Genomic DNA, 19,108 nt, shown 5'->3' with positions numbered 1-19,108 from the left:
GACAGAACTGAAGCCATGCTTTCTGGGAGCCTGAGCAGGAGCTTATTGTGGATTATCCTGCTTCTACTTCAGAACAATAATGTGTAAAGGGAAGAACTATATGCAGGTAGGAACTGCCTGGTACTATTCCTGAAGCTGAGGTCGTTTCCCCATGGTCAGTCTTGTCAGCCCAGTGCAATTGGTCTTTGAGCATGCAGAGATTGCTGAGCAACCCTTCAAATGTAATTTTGTTTTGTTCTTGGAAGAAACAGGGCATATAAACCCTTTCCCATAATCTCAGAGTAAAACAGACTGAAGTGAAAATGGGACAAGCTAGGGGCATAGGCGGGTGTTCTGTTCTAAGTGTTGGCATTGACAAATCAGAAAAATGTGATAGGCAGGATAGGATTGGAATCCAATATTGGTTTAGAAAAAGCATACATCTTATTTTTCGTGATGATTCTAGAACTTTTTCTGAACTCTAATCTCTTCACCCTCTCCTCCCGGTATTCCGCCCACTCCCACACACCTCTTCTCTGTTCTTTGCTTGATCCTCATAAGTTTATGTTAAGCTGTAAAAATATCTCCTGATAATTTCCCATGACCTCATATTACAGCTTGTATTTGGGAATACTGTAATGGTGGTTGGGGAGAGGGGAAAGGTAGTACACTGCCCTTTCACAGATTATTTACATTTTTGGAGATATGTTCCTGGGAAAATATTTTGGGAATTCAAGTACTTCCCCGAGCCCTGTCCTCCTACTAGTTTTGTTTAAGTAAGAAGATAAGCAGAGGACTTGGAAGCAACTTTGGTGTTATCTGGAGGGATGTGCAAGGGTAGTACCATATTGTCACTATGCCTCTCAGTATGGCTCGTTCTGAGTGGCATCAACAATGGAGATTTCTTTTGCAGGGGGAGGGAAGTCCCCCCAAATGGAGGAAGGTTTAGTGTAGCACTGTATCTAGGAAAGTGAATTGTAGTTTCTCATAACAGAAAGGTACATTAACTTCTTTTGGTAGAAAAAGGTATTTCCCCTTCTTCCAAAGAGGACAAGTTTTATAATACAGAAGGGAATGGAATAAAGTGTTTGTTCTTTAACTTTATGTTTACAAAAGAGCCCAGAAGGAGATAGGGGAGCATAGCTTAATTTGCCTCCCTCTTTCCATGTTGCAAATTAGTGAGGTCACAGGACTCCTCTTGTGTGTGTTTTATCATGCCAAAATGTTCAGAATTTTATTAACTGTTTGACTGCTGTCATTGGATGATGCATAAAGTGTATACAACACCTGCTGGTTTTTGGGAAGGAAAGAAAAATCCTTTGTTTCCTGTCATTGTCTGTCTTCTTGAGGTCCTTTTCCTGTCATAAAATATGTATTTCAATGAAATAGTTGAGGATTCTATAGAGAATGTAAACAAAATGCTTACAGGTCTCTCTTAATATCAAAATAGATATGCATGAAGTCTAAATTTGTCAAAGTTTCAATGACTCTGTGATTAGTGTTTTAGTCCAAGAAAATGTCCGAAGTACCTTTGAAACTGGCGTACAATTTATTTACATCTTAAGCCGGATTAAGAGGTGTTAGTTTCTATTAGTTAAACTTACTTAGGCTACACAAATTCATTGTCATAATTTTAACCTTATTTTTCTATTACATTTTTAGATTATGACCTTGAAATTATCTGAAAGTAATGTCCTTTGAAAATACCTGTTTTATTTCCAGAATGCTCTTTGAAGTTTTTACTTTCTTCTACACTTGCCAGAATTTGAGGTTTGACTTGAACAGTCCAGTCCTGTGCCGTTATTGTCATAGGTCTAGGTTGGAGTATAATCCAGAGTATTAAAAGCCATGCTGAAAAAGGAGCTGAGGCTGTTGCTTCTGTTACAGGAAGTAGATACTAGTTTTGCACCCAGATTGCCATTTGCTCCTCAGGTTACCTTTCTCTTGGAATCTAGCAGCAATGATAGGGTCATTGTTTAGCTTGAGTATGAAGAAGGGTATCAAGAGCATGGGGACAATGGGGACAAACCTTTGTCAGGGTTATTCTGGCCAGACAGACGTCTCTGTCTCCTCTTCTAGTTTCTCGTTCCTACAGCACATAAAGAAAAACACAGAATTTCTCACATTCCTCACCTGGCTGTGTTTGATGGCAGCTGTCATGCCCATGCTCTGTCAGCTCAGTGTCTGACTGTCCTTGTGCCTTCATTGTTTTTCCCCCCCTCTTTTGTGCCTGCAAAATTTGCAGGCAAGAGTCTCCTGCTAGTCTGGGCTCTGACCCATGAAAGACTTGTCAGACACGGGACCTGCCCTGCTAGTAGAGCGAGAGCTTTGCTTCTGCAGGATGTAAATCTTACTGTAAGAGGGTGATAACTTGATACCTGATCCTAATATTTGAATATTGATGCTGAGGGTGAGATGATGTCCCAGACAAGTCTGCAATAGCAATAGGTGGTACCTAGTGTGGGAGCTTCTGCCACCTCCAGTTATTTCCATTAGTGTAACGGCGGCACCAAACCCAGTAGAGCTCTGTGTTTGCTTCTAAAGGACATTTTCATCCCTGGCTTCCTTCTACTTCTCTATTCCATCTTTGCTTCCTCATCCCCAGACTTAAAGTATTGGGCATACTGTTGTCTGCCACCTCTCAAGTGACAGAAGTAAAATATTTTGTAACATTTTGCATAGTAGGTTTTCTTATTTAAAAAAAAAAACCCACCAATAATTTTATAAGCTATGCAGGTACTCCAAACCTTTTCTAGTATGGCTATATTTTGCCACTCTCTTTATAGCAATGCAGGGTTGGGTGGGATGTCTCCCTTTTGCTCTGGTAGAAATTAGAAATGGGTAAATAGTAGCTGTGTTCCTTTGAAAACTGCATGCTTTTGTTTGGCTTCTTTGGCGTGGCACCTCTCAAAGACAGATCTTCTCAGGTTTGCTGTGGCACTGCAGAAAAACAGTACAGCACTCTACCCTCTTAGACCATCAGTCATCCTGACAGTGATGGCCAGGGCTTATTTCTTCTTTTGAACTCCTTTATCCACCAATTGGAACTCCTTAAATCACTTTTTAATGCCTGGGAGTATTTTCTTCCTTTTCTTTCAGACTGTGAAAACTGCAGTGAGTGTTCTGGGTTATAAGTAGTAGTAATGTCTCCTGGGGGGCAGGGGGGAGCTGCGCCAGAAAATCTGTGCCGGCTTTCATCTTCCTGGCCTGAAATACCTGCATCCCTTGTGTGGGTTTGGACACAATCTTGGTTAAACACCTCCCTTCTGCTGGGATGTTAGTTAATTCACAAGCCTGGAAGCTTACAAAACTACATTATATGATTGTGACATCCAGCAAATCGATTATATTCTCTCTGGCCATCAACTGATGGAAGAACATTTTCCCTCTGGGAGTTTACGTAGTCATGGTAGGAATAGCATCCCCCAAGCTGTAACAGCTCAGCCATTGGCTGAATTATTTCATTAAACCCCACCTAACTTTAATTCTTTCCAGGACTTCAGAAGTTTACTTTCTTCTAGGTCTTCAGCTTTTTTTTTTTTCCCCTTTCACTGCTTTGCTCTTTTGACAGTGAGTACAGAATAAAATTGGCTTGTCCAGATACTGTGTTTTCACATCAGTGGCCCTTATGTTGTACTTTATGCCTGAATATAGTCCTGTAGTTGTCCCTTTTATATTTTAAATCCATGTTTTAAAGATGCAGACTTTGAATATTGTCTTTCTGAAGTTGTCCTGTTGTCTATCAATACTGTGTTGCCTCCTAGAACTGGTGTAGGGTAACTGACATCCCTCCTGTTGCCTTCCTTACACATGACGTATGATGTTTTCCTGTATAAAAGGCCTCTTTGATAGGGCATTGTCTTGTATGATTCAGTTTAACAACCAAAAGCTAACAAAAAAAAAACCAACCCAAAACACATGTGTTCAAACAAGGTTCTTAATGTGTAGCTTCCTCTGTTAGAAGTTTCACAGTGAAAAGCCTTGTTTCAAAACTAAATTCTGTTTAATTTGCTTTAAATGGGATTTGTTCTACTCCTATCTGCTTTTCTATACTTTATTTCCGCACCTGAGCATACTGGATAATGTTGCTTCTCATTCCTCTGAGGTGTCGATAAGCTAATGAGTTAAAATGGTATTCAGGCTTCAAAAAAACATAAATGATGGGAAAGTTTAAAATAAGGAGAAAATTTCTTTGAGTACTCTCAGGATTGTCATTCTTGATAGGTTTCTACTCATGTGCATTAATATTCATGTATTTTTGACCATGAGAAAAGGAAGAAAACTTTTCTCGGTCTCCTATTACATCTATATTATCTTTTGCAGGTGCTACTGGAGATCATGTTTACACGTTTTGTTACACGGCAGAAAGTGAAGACTTTGGAGCACAAGATGCAGCTGAGCTTGACACGTGGGTTTTTGATCATGTTAAGGTGAGCAGAGAATCTTTTTATGCTACCTGTGTATAAAAAGCACAGCTGGATGTTGACTTTATCATAGAACATGTTAACTTCATCATAGAACTAAAAAGTAAGACCTTTGAAAGACCTGTCACTCCAAGTCATGAGTAAGAATTGCTTGAATCAATTATCCTGACTAGTGTAATAGTGCAGTGGAGAATAGAGGAAGTTTGTCGTTCAGTGCTAATAAAAAACCCTAACACTAATAAAAGTACCCTTTAAAAAATTCTTTGCTTTTTTGTCTTAAATTTGCATATCCTCTGAAACCCATTTTAGAGTACTACAGACTCTTTAAAATCTTGAATGTGATTAGTTAAGGATTTTATAACAAGTATTATGGCATGGCAGAAACAGTAAGTCTTCATTATGAGAAAGAAATGGACAATATTATTGACTGAGTTTTGTCAGGCTTGTACCTACTGTAATTATACAGCGTGGCTTGTTCTAATGCACATAGCTGGCTCCTGATTATCTGCTGTGGCTCACGGTGAGATTGCGGGGGGCTAGGGGGTGGGGAGGTGGGTATGTGGTGAGTGGAGGCAACTTAGGTCCTGGAGCAGTATAACTTGTTCACATGGCACTCTGCTCAGCGGACTTGGGTCAGTGCTGGTTTGTGACTTTTGTTTTCTGTGATGCTGTCGCTCTAAGTATTAATAGTCCAAGGTGCATAGTTTCTGATTATTCCTTAATTCCTATATTCACGTTAATCTATGCTACCTCACTGGTCCTGGATTAAGAAATGCTGATAGTGGGTAAATATTGGTGTGTAAATATCTATATCAGTGGAGCAATTAGATGAGTTGCTTTCTGGATCTCATAACAATGTTAATGGCGTTTAAAACTTAATAAAACCTTTTCCACAAGATCTCTGGTCTGTATGCATTAACATTAGCTAACCAGCATAAATCAAATCAAACAAAAAATAAGCCCAAATAAATCAATAAATCAAATCAGCATCTATATTCCGAAGCCAACAGTGGGTCTGCTTTAAATGGTGATGTAGGGTGGAAAAGTTCATTATAGTTTGCTGATTTTCAAAGGGAATGGTTTTCTGAGTTTGCAGGTGAAAATATGTTTTTTTTCTAACTGTCATCCTCTCCCTGAATGTGCACCTGTGCCAGGTTGCGTGTTGTAATGCATATCAATGTAATACAAATCGTATTAGGCTGTCAACTACACTTGAGTAGCTGTTGTCTAAAAGTTGCACCCTGCTGTCATTTGGAGCTGCACAGCTATGTGAGGGTGGTACTACCTTTCTTTTGCTTCGAAACACCTAATGGTATGTCTTCTTTCAAACTATAATAGTGTGTTTAATATATATGTCATTACTGATTACTTTTTCCTTGCTACAAGCACCATTACTTTAAAGACTTATTTTGCTCATCTAAATTTCATACTGTGAATGGATAGGACTCGATTGACTGGTGTAAAACACTCATTCCACTAATCATCTCTTCAATTACACATCAGTGATTGCGTCAGAACTGTGAAACTTAAGGCTGACTGAAAGTGAGGTCACTCTGCTATTATAACTCAGACAACCCTCAGCTATGCTGGTGAGGTTTTATATAAAGTAACAATGACAATTTGATGGAATCTAAATTCTGCTTTGCCTACTGTTTTTTTTTGTTGTTGTTGTTTGGTGGGGTTTTTTTGCCTTAGAGTTGTATCTCCAGTATTTAACAACATATTGTTTAACTCTGTGTTGTGCAAAGTGGTCTCTGGATTTCTGCCGCTTTAGGAAATAAGACACTAATGTGTACTCCTTCTCTACTGTGTAGTCAGTAGGTCCCAAGCATCATGAGGGCCACTTGTGGCTCCCTCTGCCCCAGAAAAGATGGGGATAAGATGGAGAAGGGCTAACTAATGTTTGTGCTGGCACCCTGAATTTGCTTGTTCTCTTAAAAAGCGGTAACTAACGATAACTCAGTTGGTTAGGAGGTGTGAAACCCTGACTAGTTTTCATTTGTATGGATCAGAAGCAGATGGCTTAAATCATGAGTGGAGTTAAAAATATATGCTACTTGATAGTGCCTGTCATGTCTGCTTGTGGTACAAAGTGATCCCAGCTCTTTCTTGGGACAAACAAAATTGAGTGTAGACTAGACTGGGTGGGGTTTTTATCTGCAGCTGGGTTAAAACTCAGTGATTTTAATGTGTGGTAATAGCTTGGGAGTGGCTTCGAGATCCAGATGGCCATAGAGTTGATTGACTGTGGGAATTTTTTTTTTTTGTTTTCAGTTTTATGTCTTAGAAACCTTCAAAATAATTAAGGAACTGAGTATAATTTAATGTGGTGTGGTCCAATGATTCTCAGTTAAATAACCTTTACCTAGATCATAGTTTGAGTCTGTGCTAAAGAAAAATTAGGGAGCGAAATACTGAAAGTCCAGGTGAACTAATGGGGGAAAATGGTCTTTTTAATGCATTTCTGATATTTTTTTAGGTGTTCTGTGAAAAAACAGTTTTATCAGATTTAACTCTTTTTTTAGGGTAAAATGATTAAAATTCCAGGAACTCAAACAGTCTTGGAGATGAGTCACAGTAATGGTCTAACCACAATTTATTATGACTGCAGGGTAGGATATACTCAAGGTATTCAGTTGATGTCTTTTGACTTAAATGGTGCAGATGGCAAACTTCCCCCCCCCCCCCCCCCCCCCTCATTTTGAACACAGTACCTCATTCTTTCTTTGGCCCTTTTCTGCTGGAAGAAGGCCAGACCAAGCCTTCAGACTGTCCCTTCTGCGCAGGGTGGGGGTTGGAGTCCAGAACTGAATGATTTTAAACTTTGAAGCTCTGTAGACAGTGCCGTGACCTGATGTGGATTTCAATACAGATAGCTCTGCTCTAACTAGCAGGACAATGGTTGAATGATTTATTTTAAATGTGTGTAGGAGTCTTGTGCATGAGCATGCTCAACTCGTATAAACCTGGTGTGTACATCTTTGTCCTGCCTTTGTACATTTATTTTACATCTGAAAAATGGTATAACTATTTAAACTCTCACATGAGCACAAATCAGTGTGCACAGCTTTAATCAGCCAATTTAATTAAGCTGTCCTCGATTCATGTATGAAGGAGCCTTGTGAAAGGAGATTTGTTTGGTCTCTTTCTCCCTGTGCATCCATGCAGTCAGAAACAGTTTATCAGGTCAGTTAAAGGATCATGCTTCCATGGGGGGCTCTGGGGGAACAAACGGTTCCCAACAACTTCTGTTAAACATCTATGGAGTCCATATCTTGTTCAGACATCAGTAAATCATGTATCTGCTAGATCTTCTAGGTAGTTTTTTTTCTTCTTCTTTGTTTTCTTCCATCCAGTGAAGGAGATGATACTAGAAGATTACACACAGTCGTAACCAAACTTTTCTTGTAATATTTTAATTAGTATTATAATTAACTTTACAGTTCACTGTGAATGTTTTAATGGAAAACTTCTCACTGATTTTACTAAATTTCATATTGGTTGTAGCCAGGGCATTATTTTTTGTTAGTTGCTGGAAAACCATAGAGAAGTTGCTAGAATCATAGAAAAAGAAGGTTGGAAGAAAGCTGCAGTGGTCATCGAGTCCAACTCCCTGCATGAAAGAGGTCTAGTTAGAGCAGGCTGCTTAGGCCTTGCCCAGTCAAGGTCTGAGCATCTTCAAGGGCAAAAATTCAAGAACCTCTTGAGCACCTGTTCCAATATATGGCTACAGTTATGGTTTAAAAATAATTTTTAAGTCTCTTACTGGAATTTCCCACATTTCAAATTGTGGGTTTCCCCTTGTCCCATCACCAAGGCCCTCTGAGCGTTCTGGCTTAATCTTCCCTTCACCCTCCCATTAGCTGGTTGTGGACAGCATTTAGCTGATCTTCTTGAGACTGGAAAAACTGAGTTCTCTCAGCCTCTTTGTTTACACCCATCCCTGAAAATTCTTAGTGGTGTTTGGCTTGAATATATGAAGACGGTAATATTACTGCATAGAGCAAATAAAAGGGAAACAAAAAAAGATTGACAGAAAGATATAGTTAACCTATAACGGTGGCTCAGAAACTAGTGTTCAGTGGTGGTGGGCCTCAAGTTTTGTGAATACTGAGTACCAAAAAGAAGAGGCCTTTAGCAGGCCACAAGAAGATACAAGGGTAGTGCTGAGCAAAGAATTTGGCAACATCCAGAGCAAGGTGAAGTACTTTTTGCCCCTACCGTTTGATGTCCTGCTTACCAACTCACCACCTTTCTCAGCCTAAGGTAACTCCTTGTGGTGATCTTCCTGTTTGCTGTGTGTTTTGTTTTGTGGTTTTATTTATTTATTTATTCCTTCATTCATTTATCTAGTAGACCATTTAAAAATGTTCCATGGGATGAAGCTTGCTATTTGCTCTGGGAGAAGTCTTAGGTTACACTTATCTTCCTTTTGTCATTTTGTTCTTAATTAGCCAGAGGTTTGGTGATCTCTTCTGGCTGCTGCTGCGCTGGGTTACAAGGTGGCTGGGGGAATGGGGTAGTCTGGGTGCGTCATGGGAGCTCGTCTGGTGAGCGAGGACAAGCTCAGGCCTTGCCTTCCTTGTGATTTTTTTTTTTCTTTTCACTTAATCAGTTTGTGATAGAAAAATAGCTGCCTTCTAATATTGATCTACATTTTAGGGTTTCATTTTGGCAGTTTCCTGTTTGTCTGTTTTGTATGTTGTTTCCTTTTATTTAATTAAAAATAAGAAAACTGAATCCTGCAAACTAGTGGTGTGCTCTGGAAGGCTTCTTCAGTTAGCTGTCAGATATGTGCAGGTGGACAGACCCTGGTGGGAAATTGAAATCTCTGTAGAAATAATTATATTGCTATTGAGTGTGACTGGATTTTGTTCTTGTATCCTTATTTAAAATATATCTGGACTTGGGTCATGATTTTGTTTGGACAAGAGCTGAAGTTGAGATGTGCAAATGTTAGTCCCTGCGAATTGTGTATATTCAGAGGGGGAAAAGAGGTGGAATTGTGTACTGGCATGGTTTCCTGACACAGCTTACAATAATATTCTTGCTGCCAGTTTGGTCTTCCTCTGGGTACAGTGACTATCGTTTACACAGGGTATGAGCTTTAGTTTTTAAGGGCTCCACCGCTGTCACAGGTATGTGGTGGACTGCTCTGTCTTTGGTGGCGGAAATGGTTCACTGGCTTTAACCAGCATTTTCCCTGCACTCTTGTGTGAAATTCAAAGACACTTTCCTTTATATTAGTGTACTGAAAGGTCCTCTGGATGCTCTTTACACTAAAACCCTACCCAACTTTGTTTCCTTGGGCAGTGCTATTGCTAAGGAGATCATGCTGGAATAGCTGTCTGCCCGCATTTTGCATTGCTGTAATATGGCTGGTCTAACACAGAATAGCCATGTCAAGACTCAGTCTGTGGGGGAAATTCCCCCCTGGCATCTGCCTCAGGGGTGCTTAAGTAGAACATGTGCAAGGCAGATGTATGTTCTGTAGTTCATGTATTTGCAAAGCATGTCTTGTTTTGTTCTGTTTTAATTTGGTTTCTGCAAACAAGTTGTAGCTTGGTGTCTTGGTCCTGCAGAACCTGCTTCTGAAGCAAGAGTATTTGGGACCTTTACTTCTAGCTTGAAATTGATAAATCATGGAAATATAAAGGTGTAAGTGGACCTTGGAATGGTGCATAGTTGTGATTACATAGGAGGCAAAGAAGGGATGAGTGATACACAGTTACTGGTATTTCTGCCTAAATAAACCCAAATAACATTTAAAAAACACAGAAGCAAACAAAAAGACCCCTAAACTTCAGGAGTGTTGCCTGTCTTAGGCTGACACTTTGGACTGACTATATTAATGGTTGTTATCCTCCAAGAAGTAAATTGGGAAACAACTCATTTTTCTCTTTCATAACTCTAGTAATTACTAGTATTTTGACATGAAAACAGCTGCATTTTAGTTTTAATAGGCTGCCTATCATCTTTTTCTGTTGTACTCAGACGAATATTTTAATGGTTTATTCCATACAGAGCTTCTTTAATTCTTCTAGAAGTAATCAAACGTTGTTCTCTGCACTGAATGAAGAGAAAGTGGTTTTGTTCCTGCATTTGCTAGGCATAGACACAAATGGACATGCTCATCGTCCAAACTCAAGGTAATTGAGAGACTAAGCATATCTTTCTTATTAGTTTTAAATGCATACAGTAACTTTTCTACCAGTGCTATTTATGAAGCCTGAAATAAGACTTGTAGTCTTGAGGGTTTCTACAATAGGTCACGTATGTCACTGTGATTACTTATGTTCTGAATTTTCTGGGGTGTTTTGTTTTCAAGGTGTCCTCTGTAGAAGTGATTTTTGCCATATACACTGTCCGTGGTTATACTCCTGTACTTCAAGTCTGATTTTTGGAAGATGATCTTAGTTATAGTCAACACATAACCTAGAGGATACGTAGGAAACTGCAGTTTTAAATATAAAATGGAAACAGTTCTCAGATTCCCTATGGCTGAAATAGTATGGTTGAATTTATAGACAATAGTAAGCTTGGGAGTAATGGCTGCGAATTTGAGCATTATGTTTTAGCTTTCCTTAGGACACTTGAACAAAGAGAAGAGTTTAGATTAACAGGACTCATCACCAATTTATCTTGAAGTGCATTTTTTGAGAACTTTCTTTTCATTTCCTCACATGCTTTGAGCATAGGCTATTATGTCTTTCTTTTCCTCACATACTTTTGAAATACTTGCTCTGCTTTCCTGCATTATTCCAAAATTCATATTTGCTGTATGTCTCATGTTCTTTTTGGTTTGATTTTTTTGAAGATAGTTTTAAAATTGACTTTAGCAACAGCAACAAATGGAAAATTAGTTGGCTGAAAGTTAATTGTGCTCACCTTCTCTAAAAATATACACATTTTTGGTTTAGCTTCTATTCTACAATACTCTGGGATCTGTGCTGATCTGTGAATCTTCTAAAAACAGTCCCTGCCTGGCCAGATCTTTCTTTGCTGTTTAGTTACTGACTTAAAGTAATTTTTGAAACTTAAAATTTAAGGCATTTCAGTTTTCCAAAATTCCTTAGTTTTGGTGTTCTCCTGAACTTGCGTGATAGCTGTGAGTGACTAAATTATAGTCTTTAATCAAGGACAGGTCAGATTTGAAATATAAGTAAACATCAGTTTGAGACTAGTTTCAGGAACCCTCAAACTGTGGTGTGATAATTTAGTATCTCACACAAGAGTTAGAGGAAGAGAGATTTTACATCTAGGATGCCCTTTGTTAGCTTGGAGCTCTGTAGAGAATAAAGCTATTTATAATGAAAGGATTGGGCATTATGACCATGGATAACTTGCTTTATACCAAGTGTGAGAGCTACCACGAATCTAACATTTTTTTTCTTATTTTTCCTAGAGAATACAAGGAGAATATTAAAAAAGTTGATGAGGGTGTAAAAGAAATTGTTTCGATGATTGACAATTTCTATGGAAACGATGGGAAAACTGCATTTATTTTAACTTCTGACCATGGAATGACAGATTGGGGTGAGTCTCTTTAAATGTTGAGTCAGGTGAGTTTGTGGGTGAGTATGTGGAATGCGATTGCCACCTTGTCAGAGCCTCCCTGGAGAAAACTAGCCCAAGCAGGAGGAGATTTTGTTATATGGCTGCCAACAGCAAAGCTGGTCTTGTTCCAGCCCATATGGGAGATAGTTTTCACTTTGGTGCTCTGAACCACCTGGAAAAGGTGGCAAATCTATTCATGAGCTGGTGGAAAAACTTCAGGGGATGGGAGAGGAACTTCTTCCTTATTTTGGCCTTCTGGCACAGCAGAAAGGATGGGACTGCTGTGTGATCTTTCTAGAAGTAGGGTGGTACTGGAGACTAGGTAAGTCTCAGTACTTCTGGGAGTACAGAAAGGAGACTGAGGTGGGTGGCCAGTCAGGCTGGTGCCCACAGAGGGCACTTGTGAAGGGCATGACCTCAGCGGCCGAATGACTTGAGGCAGTTTTGGCATAAATAGATTAAGGGCAGATGAGAAGAGTTTACAGTGGTGAACTCATTTAGACAATTTTTTTCCTCCTTTTTTTTTTTTTTTTTCCAAGAATTTTAAGAACACTCCTGTCCTTGCATGCAGCCAATGAAAGTGATAAGTGCCTCTTCCAATACTGTGTGTTAGTTAACCCCTAATTGTGATACTTTTGAACCAAGGGTGCTTCTGGCGTGGTCTTGGCAAAATTCAGCATCTTATTCTGTGTATGAATCCTAAACTTCTTAAATGGACGGGATGCAGACCTTTTCTGTCATCAGAGATTACAAATATGAATATATTTATTAAAAATCAGCATAATTACCATCTGCCTATTTGCAAAATAGTCTGTTTTGAATATTGTTTACTGTTGAGCTGACTGCACTTGCAATAAAATTTTAATTCTAGCATATTTTTTTGTTTGCTTCTAGTAATAATTTATTAATTTTTATAAGGGAAGTGTTTCTGTATATATATATGGATATATTTTTAATATATATGATCATCGGGACCTCAGGAGGTCCAACCACCTACTCAGCTACTCAGAGCAGTATCAGCTTTGGGATCAGACACAGCAGTTGCTTGGGCTTTATCCGGCAGGGCCTTTAAAACTTCGAAGGATGGGGTCTGTACAACCCCTTTGGGCAGCCTGCTCCGCTTCTTGCCTGTCCTCATGGAGGGGAAAAGGTTTTCTTTATCTGCAATCTGAACCTCCTTTTTTTTTTTTTTCTTTTTTCCTTCAACTTATGCCTGTTCTCTGTCATCTTCCCACCATGCATTGCAGTGAGACCCTGACTCCATCCTCTCACAAACCCACTTGCAGTGGGATACAGGTGGGAGCTCTGTTACATCCTCACCAAAGCCACTTCTTCTCTGGGCTGAACAAGTCCCAGTCCCTCAGCCTCTCTCCTCACAGGACAAGTGCTCCCGTGATCAGTTTGGGGGTCCCCCACTGAGTTCATTGCAGATGGTTGATGTCTGTCTTGTACTGGAGAGGCCCAACACTGGATCCAATGTCTAGAGGTTGTGTCACAGGTACCAGGTAGAGGAGGATAATACATTCCCTGGACCATGCTCCTGTCAACGCAGCCCGGGGTGCTGTAGGCCTTCCTTGCTGCCAGAATGTACTGTGGGGTGTTCTCATTATGTACTGGATCCTTTGAAGGGGGAATAAAAGGTGGTAGAAGTAACTCTTCAGACTTTGAGAACCACTGGTCTCTCATAGTTTTCTGTCATCTCTTTCTGTCTTGAAGAAGAAGCTTGATCTTCTGCCAGAAGATGAACTTCAAAATTTATTTTAGTGAGTCTAAGAGCAAACCCAGAGATGATGCTCCAGCCCATAGCCAGCAGTGTGAGGGCTAGTTCAGTATTTTTTTTATTTGAGCTTGTAGTATCAGCAACTGCTGCAGTCTTTCAGTGGTTATTTGCAGAATGGGATGTGTACTAGTTTTAAAACAAATTGAAAATTAAAAGGATGTGAGGACCTAATAGGGAAGAGGACATGGCCAAAGAAACTGTGGTGGTTGGCAAAGACCAATAAAATCACTTGCTTTCTCAGTCTGACTCTGATTTTGCTTTAAGCTGATCTTGGATGGAACTTATGACCACCAACATAGGTGGTCCCACACCCACCCTCACCTTGGCCACTTCTTCCTGCTACCATCCTGGCACAAGTACTACTGTGTTGTAAACTGGACCAGAGAACAGAAAACTAAACAGCAGCACCCTTTCCTTCCCTTTCCCCTGAAAAGGTGTGTTTGGAGGGTGCTGAGGGGTGGAACAGGCAACTGACCCTGCTGAAAATCAAATATTTTTCTTTCCCCCTCTTATAATTCAGATCAGGCTGAAACCTGGTTCTTACAATAGGAAAGGGTGGATACAGCTGCCTCTCTCAGCTGCATCTACTTTAAAGTATTCATGGAGGCAGAGTCTCAGTAAAATGCTGATGGAGATCGTAGCTTGGCTAGGATGAAAGCTTACCAAAAATTGCACTTGCCTCCTGCAATAGAAAGAAAGAACTGATGCCTGGAAGATGGAGGAGGTGCTCTCTCCATCTGCTCTTTTCCCAAGCTCCGTAAAGAGCAGCAGTTGTTGCTGCTTTTGAGCCCAGAGAGTGCCTTCCAAGGGGTTTGTGAATATTGAAATCTTATTGCCAGACCTGTGTGTTCTTAAGCTTAGGGCTGTTTAAAGAAATCAAAGCTGGTTCTTCAGCTCTGCCATAGTGATTGTTGTACACCCTCAATGCTGTTCCCAATTTCATACCCAATTCTGTTTTCTTTTTTGTGGGTTTGTTTCTGGGTTTTCTTTTGGGTGTGTTTTGTTGGGTTTTGTTTTTGTTGTTTTGGTTGTTTTGGGGTTTTTGGTTTTTTTTTAAAAAAGCTGTCTTTAAACCAATGTGTTAGTCTCTGTCCTTGGTAATTATTAAAATGTATATATGCACACACACACACACACACACAGAGGAGAGTGTGCCTATGCAAATAGAAGGAAAATGTATTATCTTGTAGACCATTCAGTGACCAGCATGGAGTTTGTATAACAATGTCATTCCCTTTGAGACTGGGTTATCTCACTGCTGTGGTACCTCACCCACTGAGTTCAAAGACCAGTGTTTCTTTCAAGCTTGTGTGGCTTCTGCCTCAGTGCAGCTGCTGTTGAGACGTCATAGTTTTAAAGCTTCCTCCTTTTGGCAGCTGATATGTTAATCTGGAAGGAATTAATTTCCCTGGGGAAGTAAGTCATGTTTTATCAATTTTGAAGGAGTGTGCTACCAGGCTTTAAAACCTTAAGAATGAACTTGGATCACTGGGGAAAGGATGACAGTTGCAATACATATTGTCTTCTGGTTTTGAAATGGAAGTCTAATCCTTATTTGGGGACCAGAGATCAGTTCTATATGATCTTTTGGGGGGAAGGGGGGTGGCGGGGCACTTGCCTAATTTCACTCAAATCAACTGTCCCTGGTTTCCATGGGATATTCAGGATAAGTACATGCACATGTTTTGAGCAGGTAACTCCTCTACACCTTGAGGCTTTCAAATACTTCGGTTTCTATATGTTAACAGTTTGGGGTTTTAATACACAAAGTTTATATCTTTATAGGCTTGACTTAAGTGGTACCAATTTCCCAACTTGCAACTTGAATTCAGCCTTCGTTGTTAGTGGCATAAAAATAAGCTACGAAGCTGGAATAGGTTGTCTGTAACATGATTTTAGTGTACATACTGTAAGAAGTTAGTACATGTGTGCATATATATATAGAGAGGGGTTTTATTTGTTTTTACATCATGTGTTTTAAAGTTTACACTTTCTGGTTTGGTGTATCTTAGGATCCCATGGAGCTGGTCATCCCTCAGAAACTTTAACACCACTGATTGTTTGGGGTGCTGGGGTGAATTATCCACAGAAAGTCACATCCCAGTTGTTTGAAGACAATTATTTGAAAGGTAGGTAAAATATAAAACTGAAGTGCGAGATTTTGGTGGAAAGGGATGTGTTTAACCATTATACCTGTGGATCTTCACTGACTTCTGTTCCATTACAGTAATTATGACTTGCTTTGTGTGGTGTGGAAAGAAAAGGTGACAGGACATGCCTATGGAACATATTAAAAATTGGGTACATAGTATCAGAGTTGGTTTTCTTTTCTAATCATGGAATTGAAGACTTTTTCTCTCTGGGGACAGGAGGCTATTCACACTCCTAAAACTTATTTCCGGAGGAGACTGAATTCTTAAGAAGACTCCCAGAGGTTAAGAGCTATGTGTACAGAAACATGATAAGTTTGACATGTCCTGAGACTCTTTTCTAGCTTCACAGTACAACCCTGGGGATTTTCCAGGGGCTGTCTTGTCTCACTCACATCCTTGTGAGTGGTGTAGAAATGTAAACAGTCTTTCTCAGTGAAAAAGTGTGACACTTTACTGTTATTTTTCTCCTTTGTAATTTATTTAAGAGGAGTAAATATTTTTTAAAATAATTAATTTTTAATATTTCAAATATACAATCTAATACATACTGGTTTACTGAAATATGATTGGATTTCTAGAACCATGTGTGATTAAACTGTGCAAGCTCTTCCTCTTTCATGTGCCCTACTCTTGTAGCCTGCTCTGTTTCTTAAGATGCCTTGAATTTCTCAGGTTGTTACTCGTGATCAATGAATTAATGACCTTCTATTTTAGTGGATTGTTTGTCAAGCTACATTAGAGAAGAGAAAAGAGGCAAAAATTACTTCAGCCCTGAGGTTTTAACCCCACCCTGCTCTTGAGAAGGTGTTTGGTAACAGATTAAATAAACAGGACTTCTCAGTCATAGGCCATGCTAACATTTCACTCTTTGTGATTAACTGCTGCTATAAAATGATGACATCTCTAATAACACTGAAAATTAGTTGTAGAATAAAAAATAAAGACCAGTAAAACCAAGTGATTTGGTGTCTGTGGGGGCTGATCTGCTAGACTTCTAAGGATACTTGATGTCCCTAAGGGTTGATCTGTAATAGCTGATTTTTGCAGCTGTCAGTTCCCTTGATTCTCACCAGCTTTAGTATGAACCTCAGTGTTTGACTTCAAGTAATGATGAAAATTGTGTGAGAGCATTTCAGAAAAGATGAGTATTGAGCTGATTTCCAGGTACACAATAGGGAAAGCTTTTTGGTTGTCATCTGTTAGGAAATGTGTATTTTATTAAAGGAGGGAATGTTTCTGCACCCTGCTGTGCCTGCTTCATATTTTCCTTCTTATTGTTAAAAAAACAAACAACAACAACAAGACAAAAAAACAAATACCCCAAAGGAAACATCAGAAACTCCTCCCTTTGTTCTGGACTTGCTCTGCAGCTTTCCAGCTGTCGAGCATGTTGTTGGTCTGTTTGGACACCACCTATACAGGTTCTTAATTGCCAGGGATAATCTCTGTTAGATTTGAGTCTCTGAGTATCTTGTGAGTTTGCATCTCTATTTGAGTAATAAGTACCTTAAAAAGTGACTATTTTCTCTGTGGTAGTACTTCTAGTAGCTTCTAGTAGGCTATGTAACTTAAAAGTAAAAAAAAAAATTGTTATTGAAATGGAACGCGGCACTTTGTCAGGTCAATATAGTTCAGCTACGTCATTAAGTTACAATCCCAGATATTTTCACAAAGCTAACATATGAAAGAAAAGATGTTTAAAAGAGATCTCTTGAAAAGTTATTTGAATTTGCCTTTCCTGCTCCATGCAGATGCAGCTGAGACTGTGTGCAGGAGAGGGGAGCTTTTTCAAGACTGCTGTGTCACTGATGTATGCGGGTGTCTGACTTTATATTTAGGATTGCAAGCACCAGTGTTCAAGTTCTTGCATCTGTTGACAATCCTTCCTAATTTCTCTGAGTTAAGCGTTCATGGAAACAGCAGAATATTTCTAATGCTGACAAATTTATTATTCTCTGTTCAGTGCAAGCAGGCTGTAGGCAGCTCAGTGAATTGTCTCTCTTCTCATGATTGCCATCAAGCGCCGATACCCCCAAAGGCAGCGCCAACAGGCAGGACTTAGTCTGTTCAGTTTGTCATGGAAAGATTAATGTGCTCCTTGGATGGCCAGAGGGCAAAACATCTGCTCTGGAATGACAGCTTTCTCTTCATCAGTCACTTCACCTGTACTCTGCCTTCCCTCAGGCCTGGCCATGCAATCATCTTGGAAAGATTTGTGATGGCAGCCTCGCATCGTGTGGGTGACTTGTAGTATTACCCGTTTGGCCATTGGCTTGATGCTTCTTCTGAAAGAAAGCAAATACAGAGCTGCTCTCTAGCTCCTCAGTGCAGGCCCTGCTGTGTGGCCTTGGGCACAAGTACAGAGAAGTTTGTAAGCAAAGGCACTTTGCACTGTCTGCAGCAGAAGGCTGTGGGATGGTTGTTTTCACCTATACACATCACTGTTTTGGAGGGGGCTCAGCCTGCTTTGCTATGGCTGAGGGAGCTCAATGTACCCCTTCGCTGTTTTTGCTTCGGTGATGTTTCATGTGAGATTAACTTTGGTTCATGTAGCCTCAGCGTCTTCTTGAATGTTTCCCTGGACTGTTTGCATCTGACTGCCTGGCAGGCTGCAGTAAAAGCAGGGCAGCATAAAGTAAAAAAAAAAAAAAAACCAAACCCCCAAAACAAACCTCTTATCAAGTAGGTGGAAAACTGTGCTAAACACTGTACAGGAAACCTAGGCAGTGAGCTGGAATAATAAAATGGCGTGGGCAGGCACGTACACCTAAGATGCCTCACTCCTGGGAGTACAGCCCGGTCCGGCTGGTCTGCAGGTGTGTCTTGGTCCTCAGGAGCTCCTTGTCAGGGCTCAGTGTCTTACAGCTCCTGGTCCAAAGCAGATGTCTTCAATTCTGTGCCTTTTGGCAGTTTCTGAGTAGGGAAAGTAGAGATGTAAAAACTTCTGACAAAGCTAGATATTTCTCTAGCAGAGCTACAGTTTCTTCCTACCTTAAGCACATTGTGTGTGTGTAGACGGTTTTCCAACATTTTTCATTGGAAAATGTTGTTTAAAGGAAAACAATGCATTTATAGACTCTCACCATATTTCTATGATATGTCTCTAGAAATACAAACATGCTTCCTTTTGGGAAGCAAAAGGAAGCGAACTTGTTCATTTTGGTGTGAGTTTAACAGTTTCATGATTAATGCTGATACTTCACCTGCGTTGTCAT

At 39.9% G+C, this 19,108-nt stretch overlaps 1 protein-coding gene across 2 annotated transcripts in view; it reads left to right on the top strand.

The window, feature by feature from the left end:
* The window catches only part of PIGN (phosphatidylinositol glycan anchor biosynthesis class N), a 107,993-nt gene that overhangs the window by 19,767 nt on the left and 69,118 nt on the right, over window positions 1-19,108 (top strand). For both annotated transcript variants that reach the window (XM_064443450.1, XM_064443451.1), the window contains 4 exons: window positions 4,303-4,409; window positions 10,428-10,552; window positions 11,809-11,939; window positions 15,753-15,869. In XM_064443450.1, the coding sequence (XP_064299520.1) occupies window positions 4,303-4,409; window positions 10,428-10,552; window positions 11,809-11,939; window positions 15,753-15,869 (480 nt within the window). The remainder of the gene's footprint in view (window positions 1-4,302; window positions 4,410-10,427; window positions 10,553-11,808; window positions 11,940-15,752; window positions 15,870-19,108) is intronic.

Source organism: Phalacrocorax carbo, chromosome 2, assembly GCF_963921805.1.
Source record: "Phalacrocorax carbo chromosome 2, bPhaCar2.1, whole genome shotgun sequence".
Classification (NCBI taxonomy): domain Eukaryota; kingdom Metazoa; phylum Chordata; class Aves; order Suliformes; family Phalacrocoracidae; genus Phalacrocorax; species Phalacrocorax carbo.
This window is presented reverse-complemented; position numbering and strand designations above follow the sequence as displayed.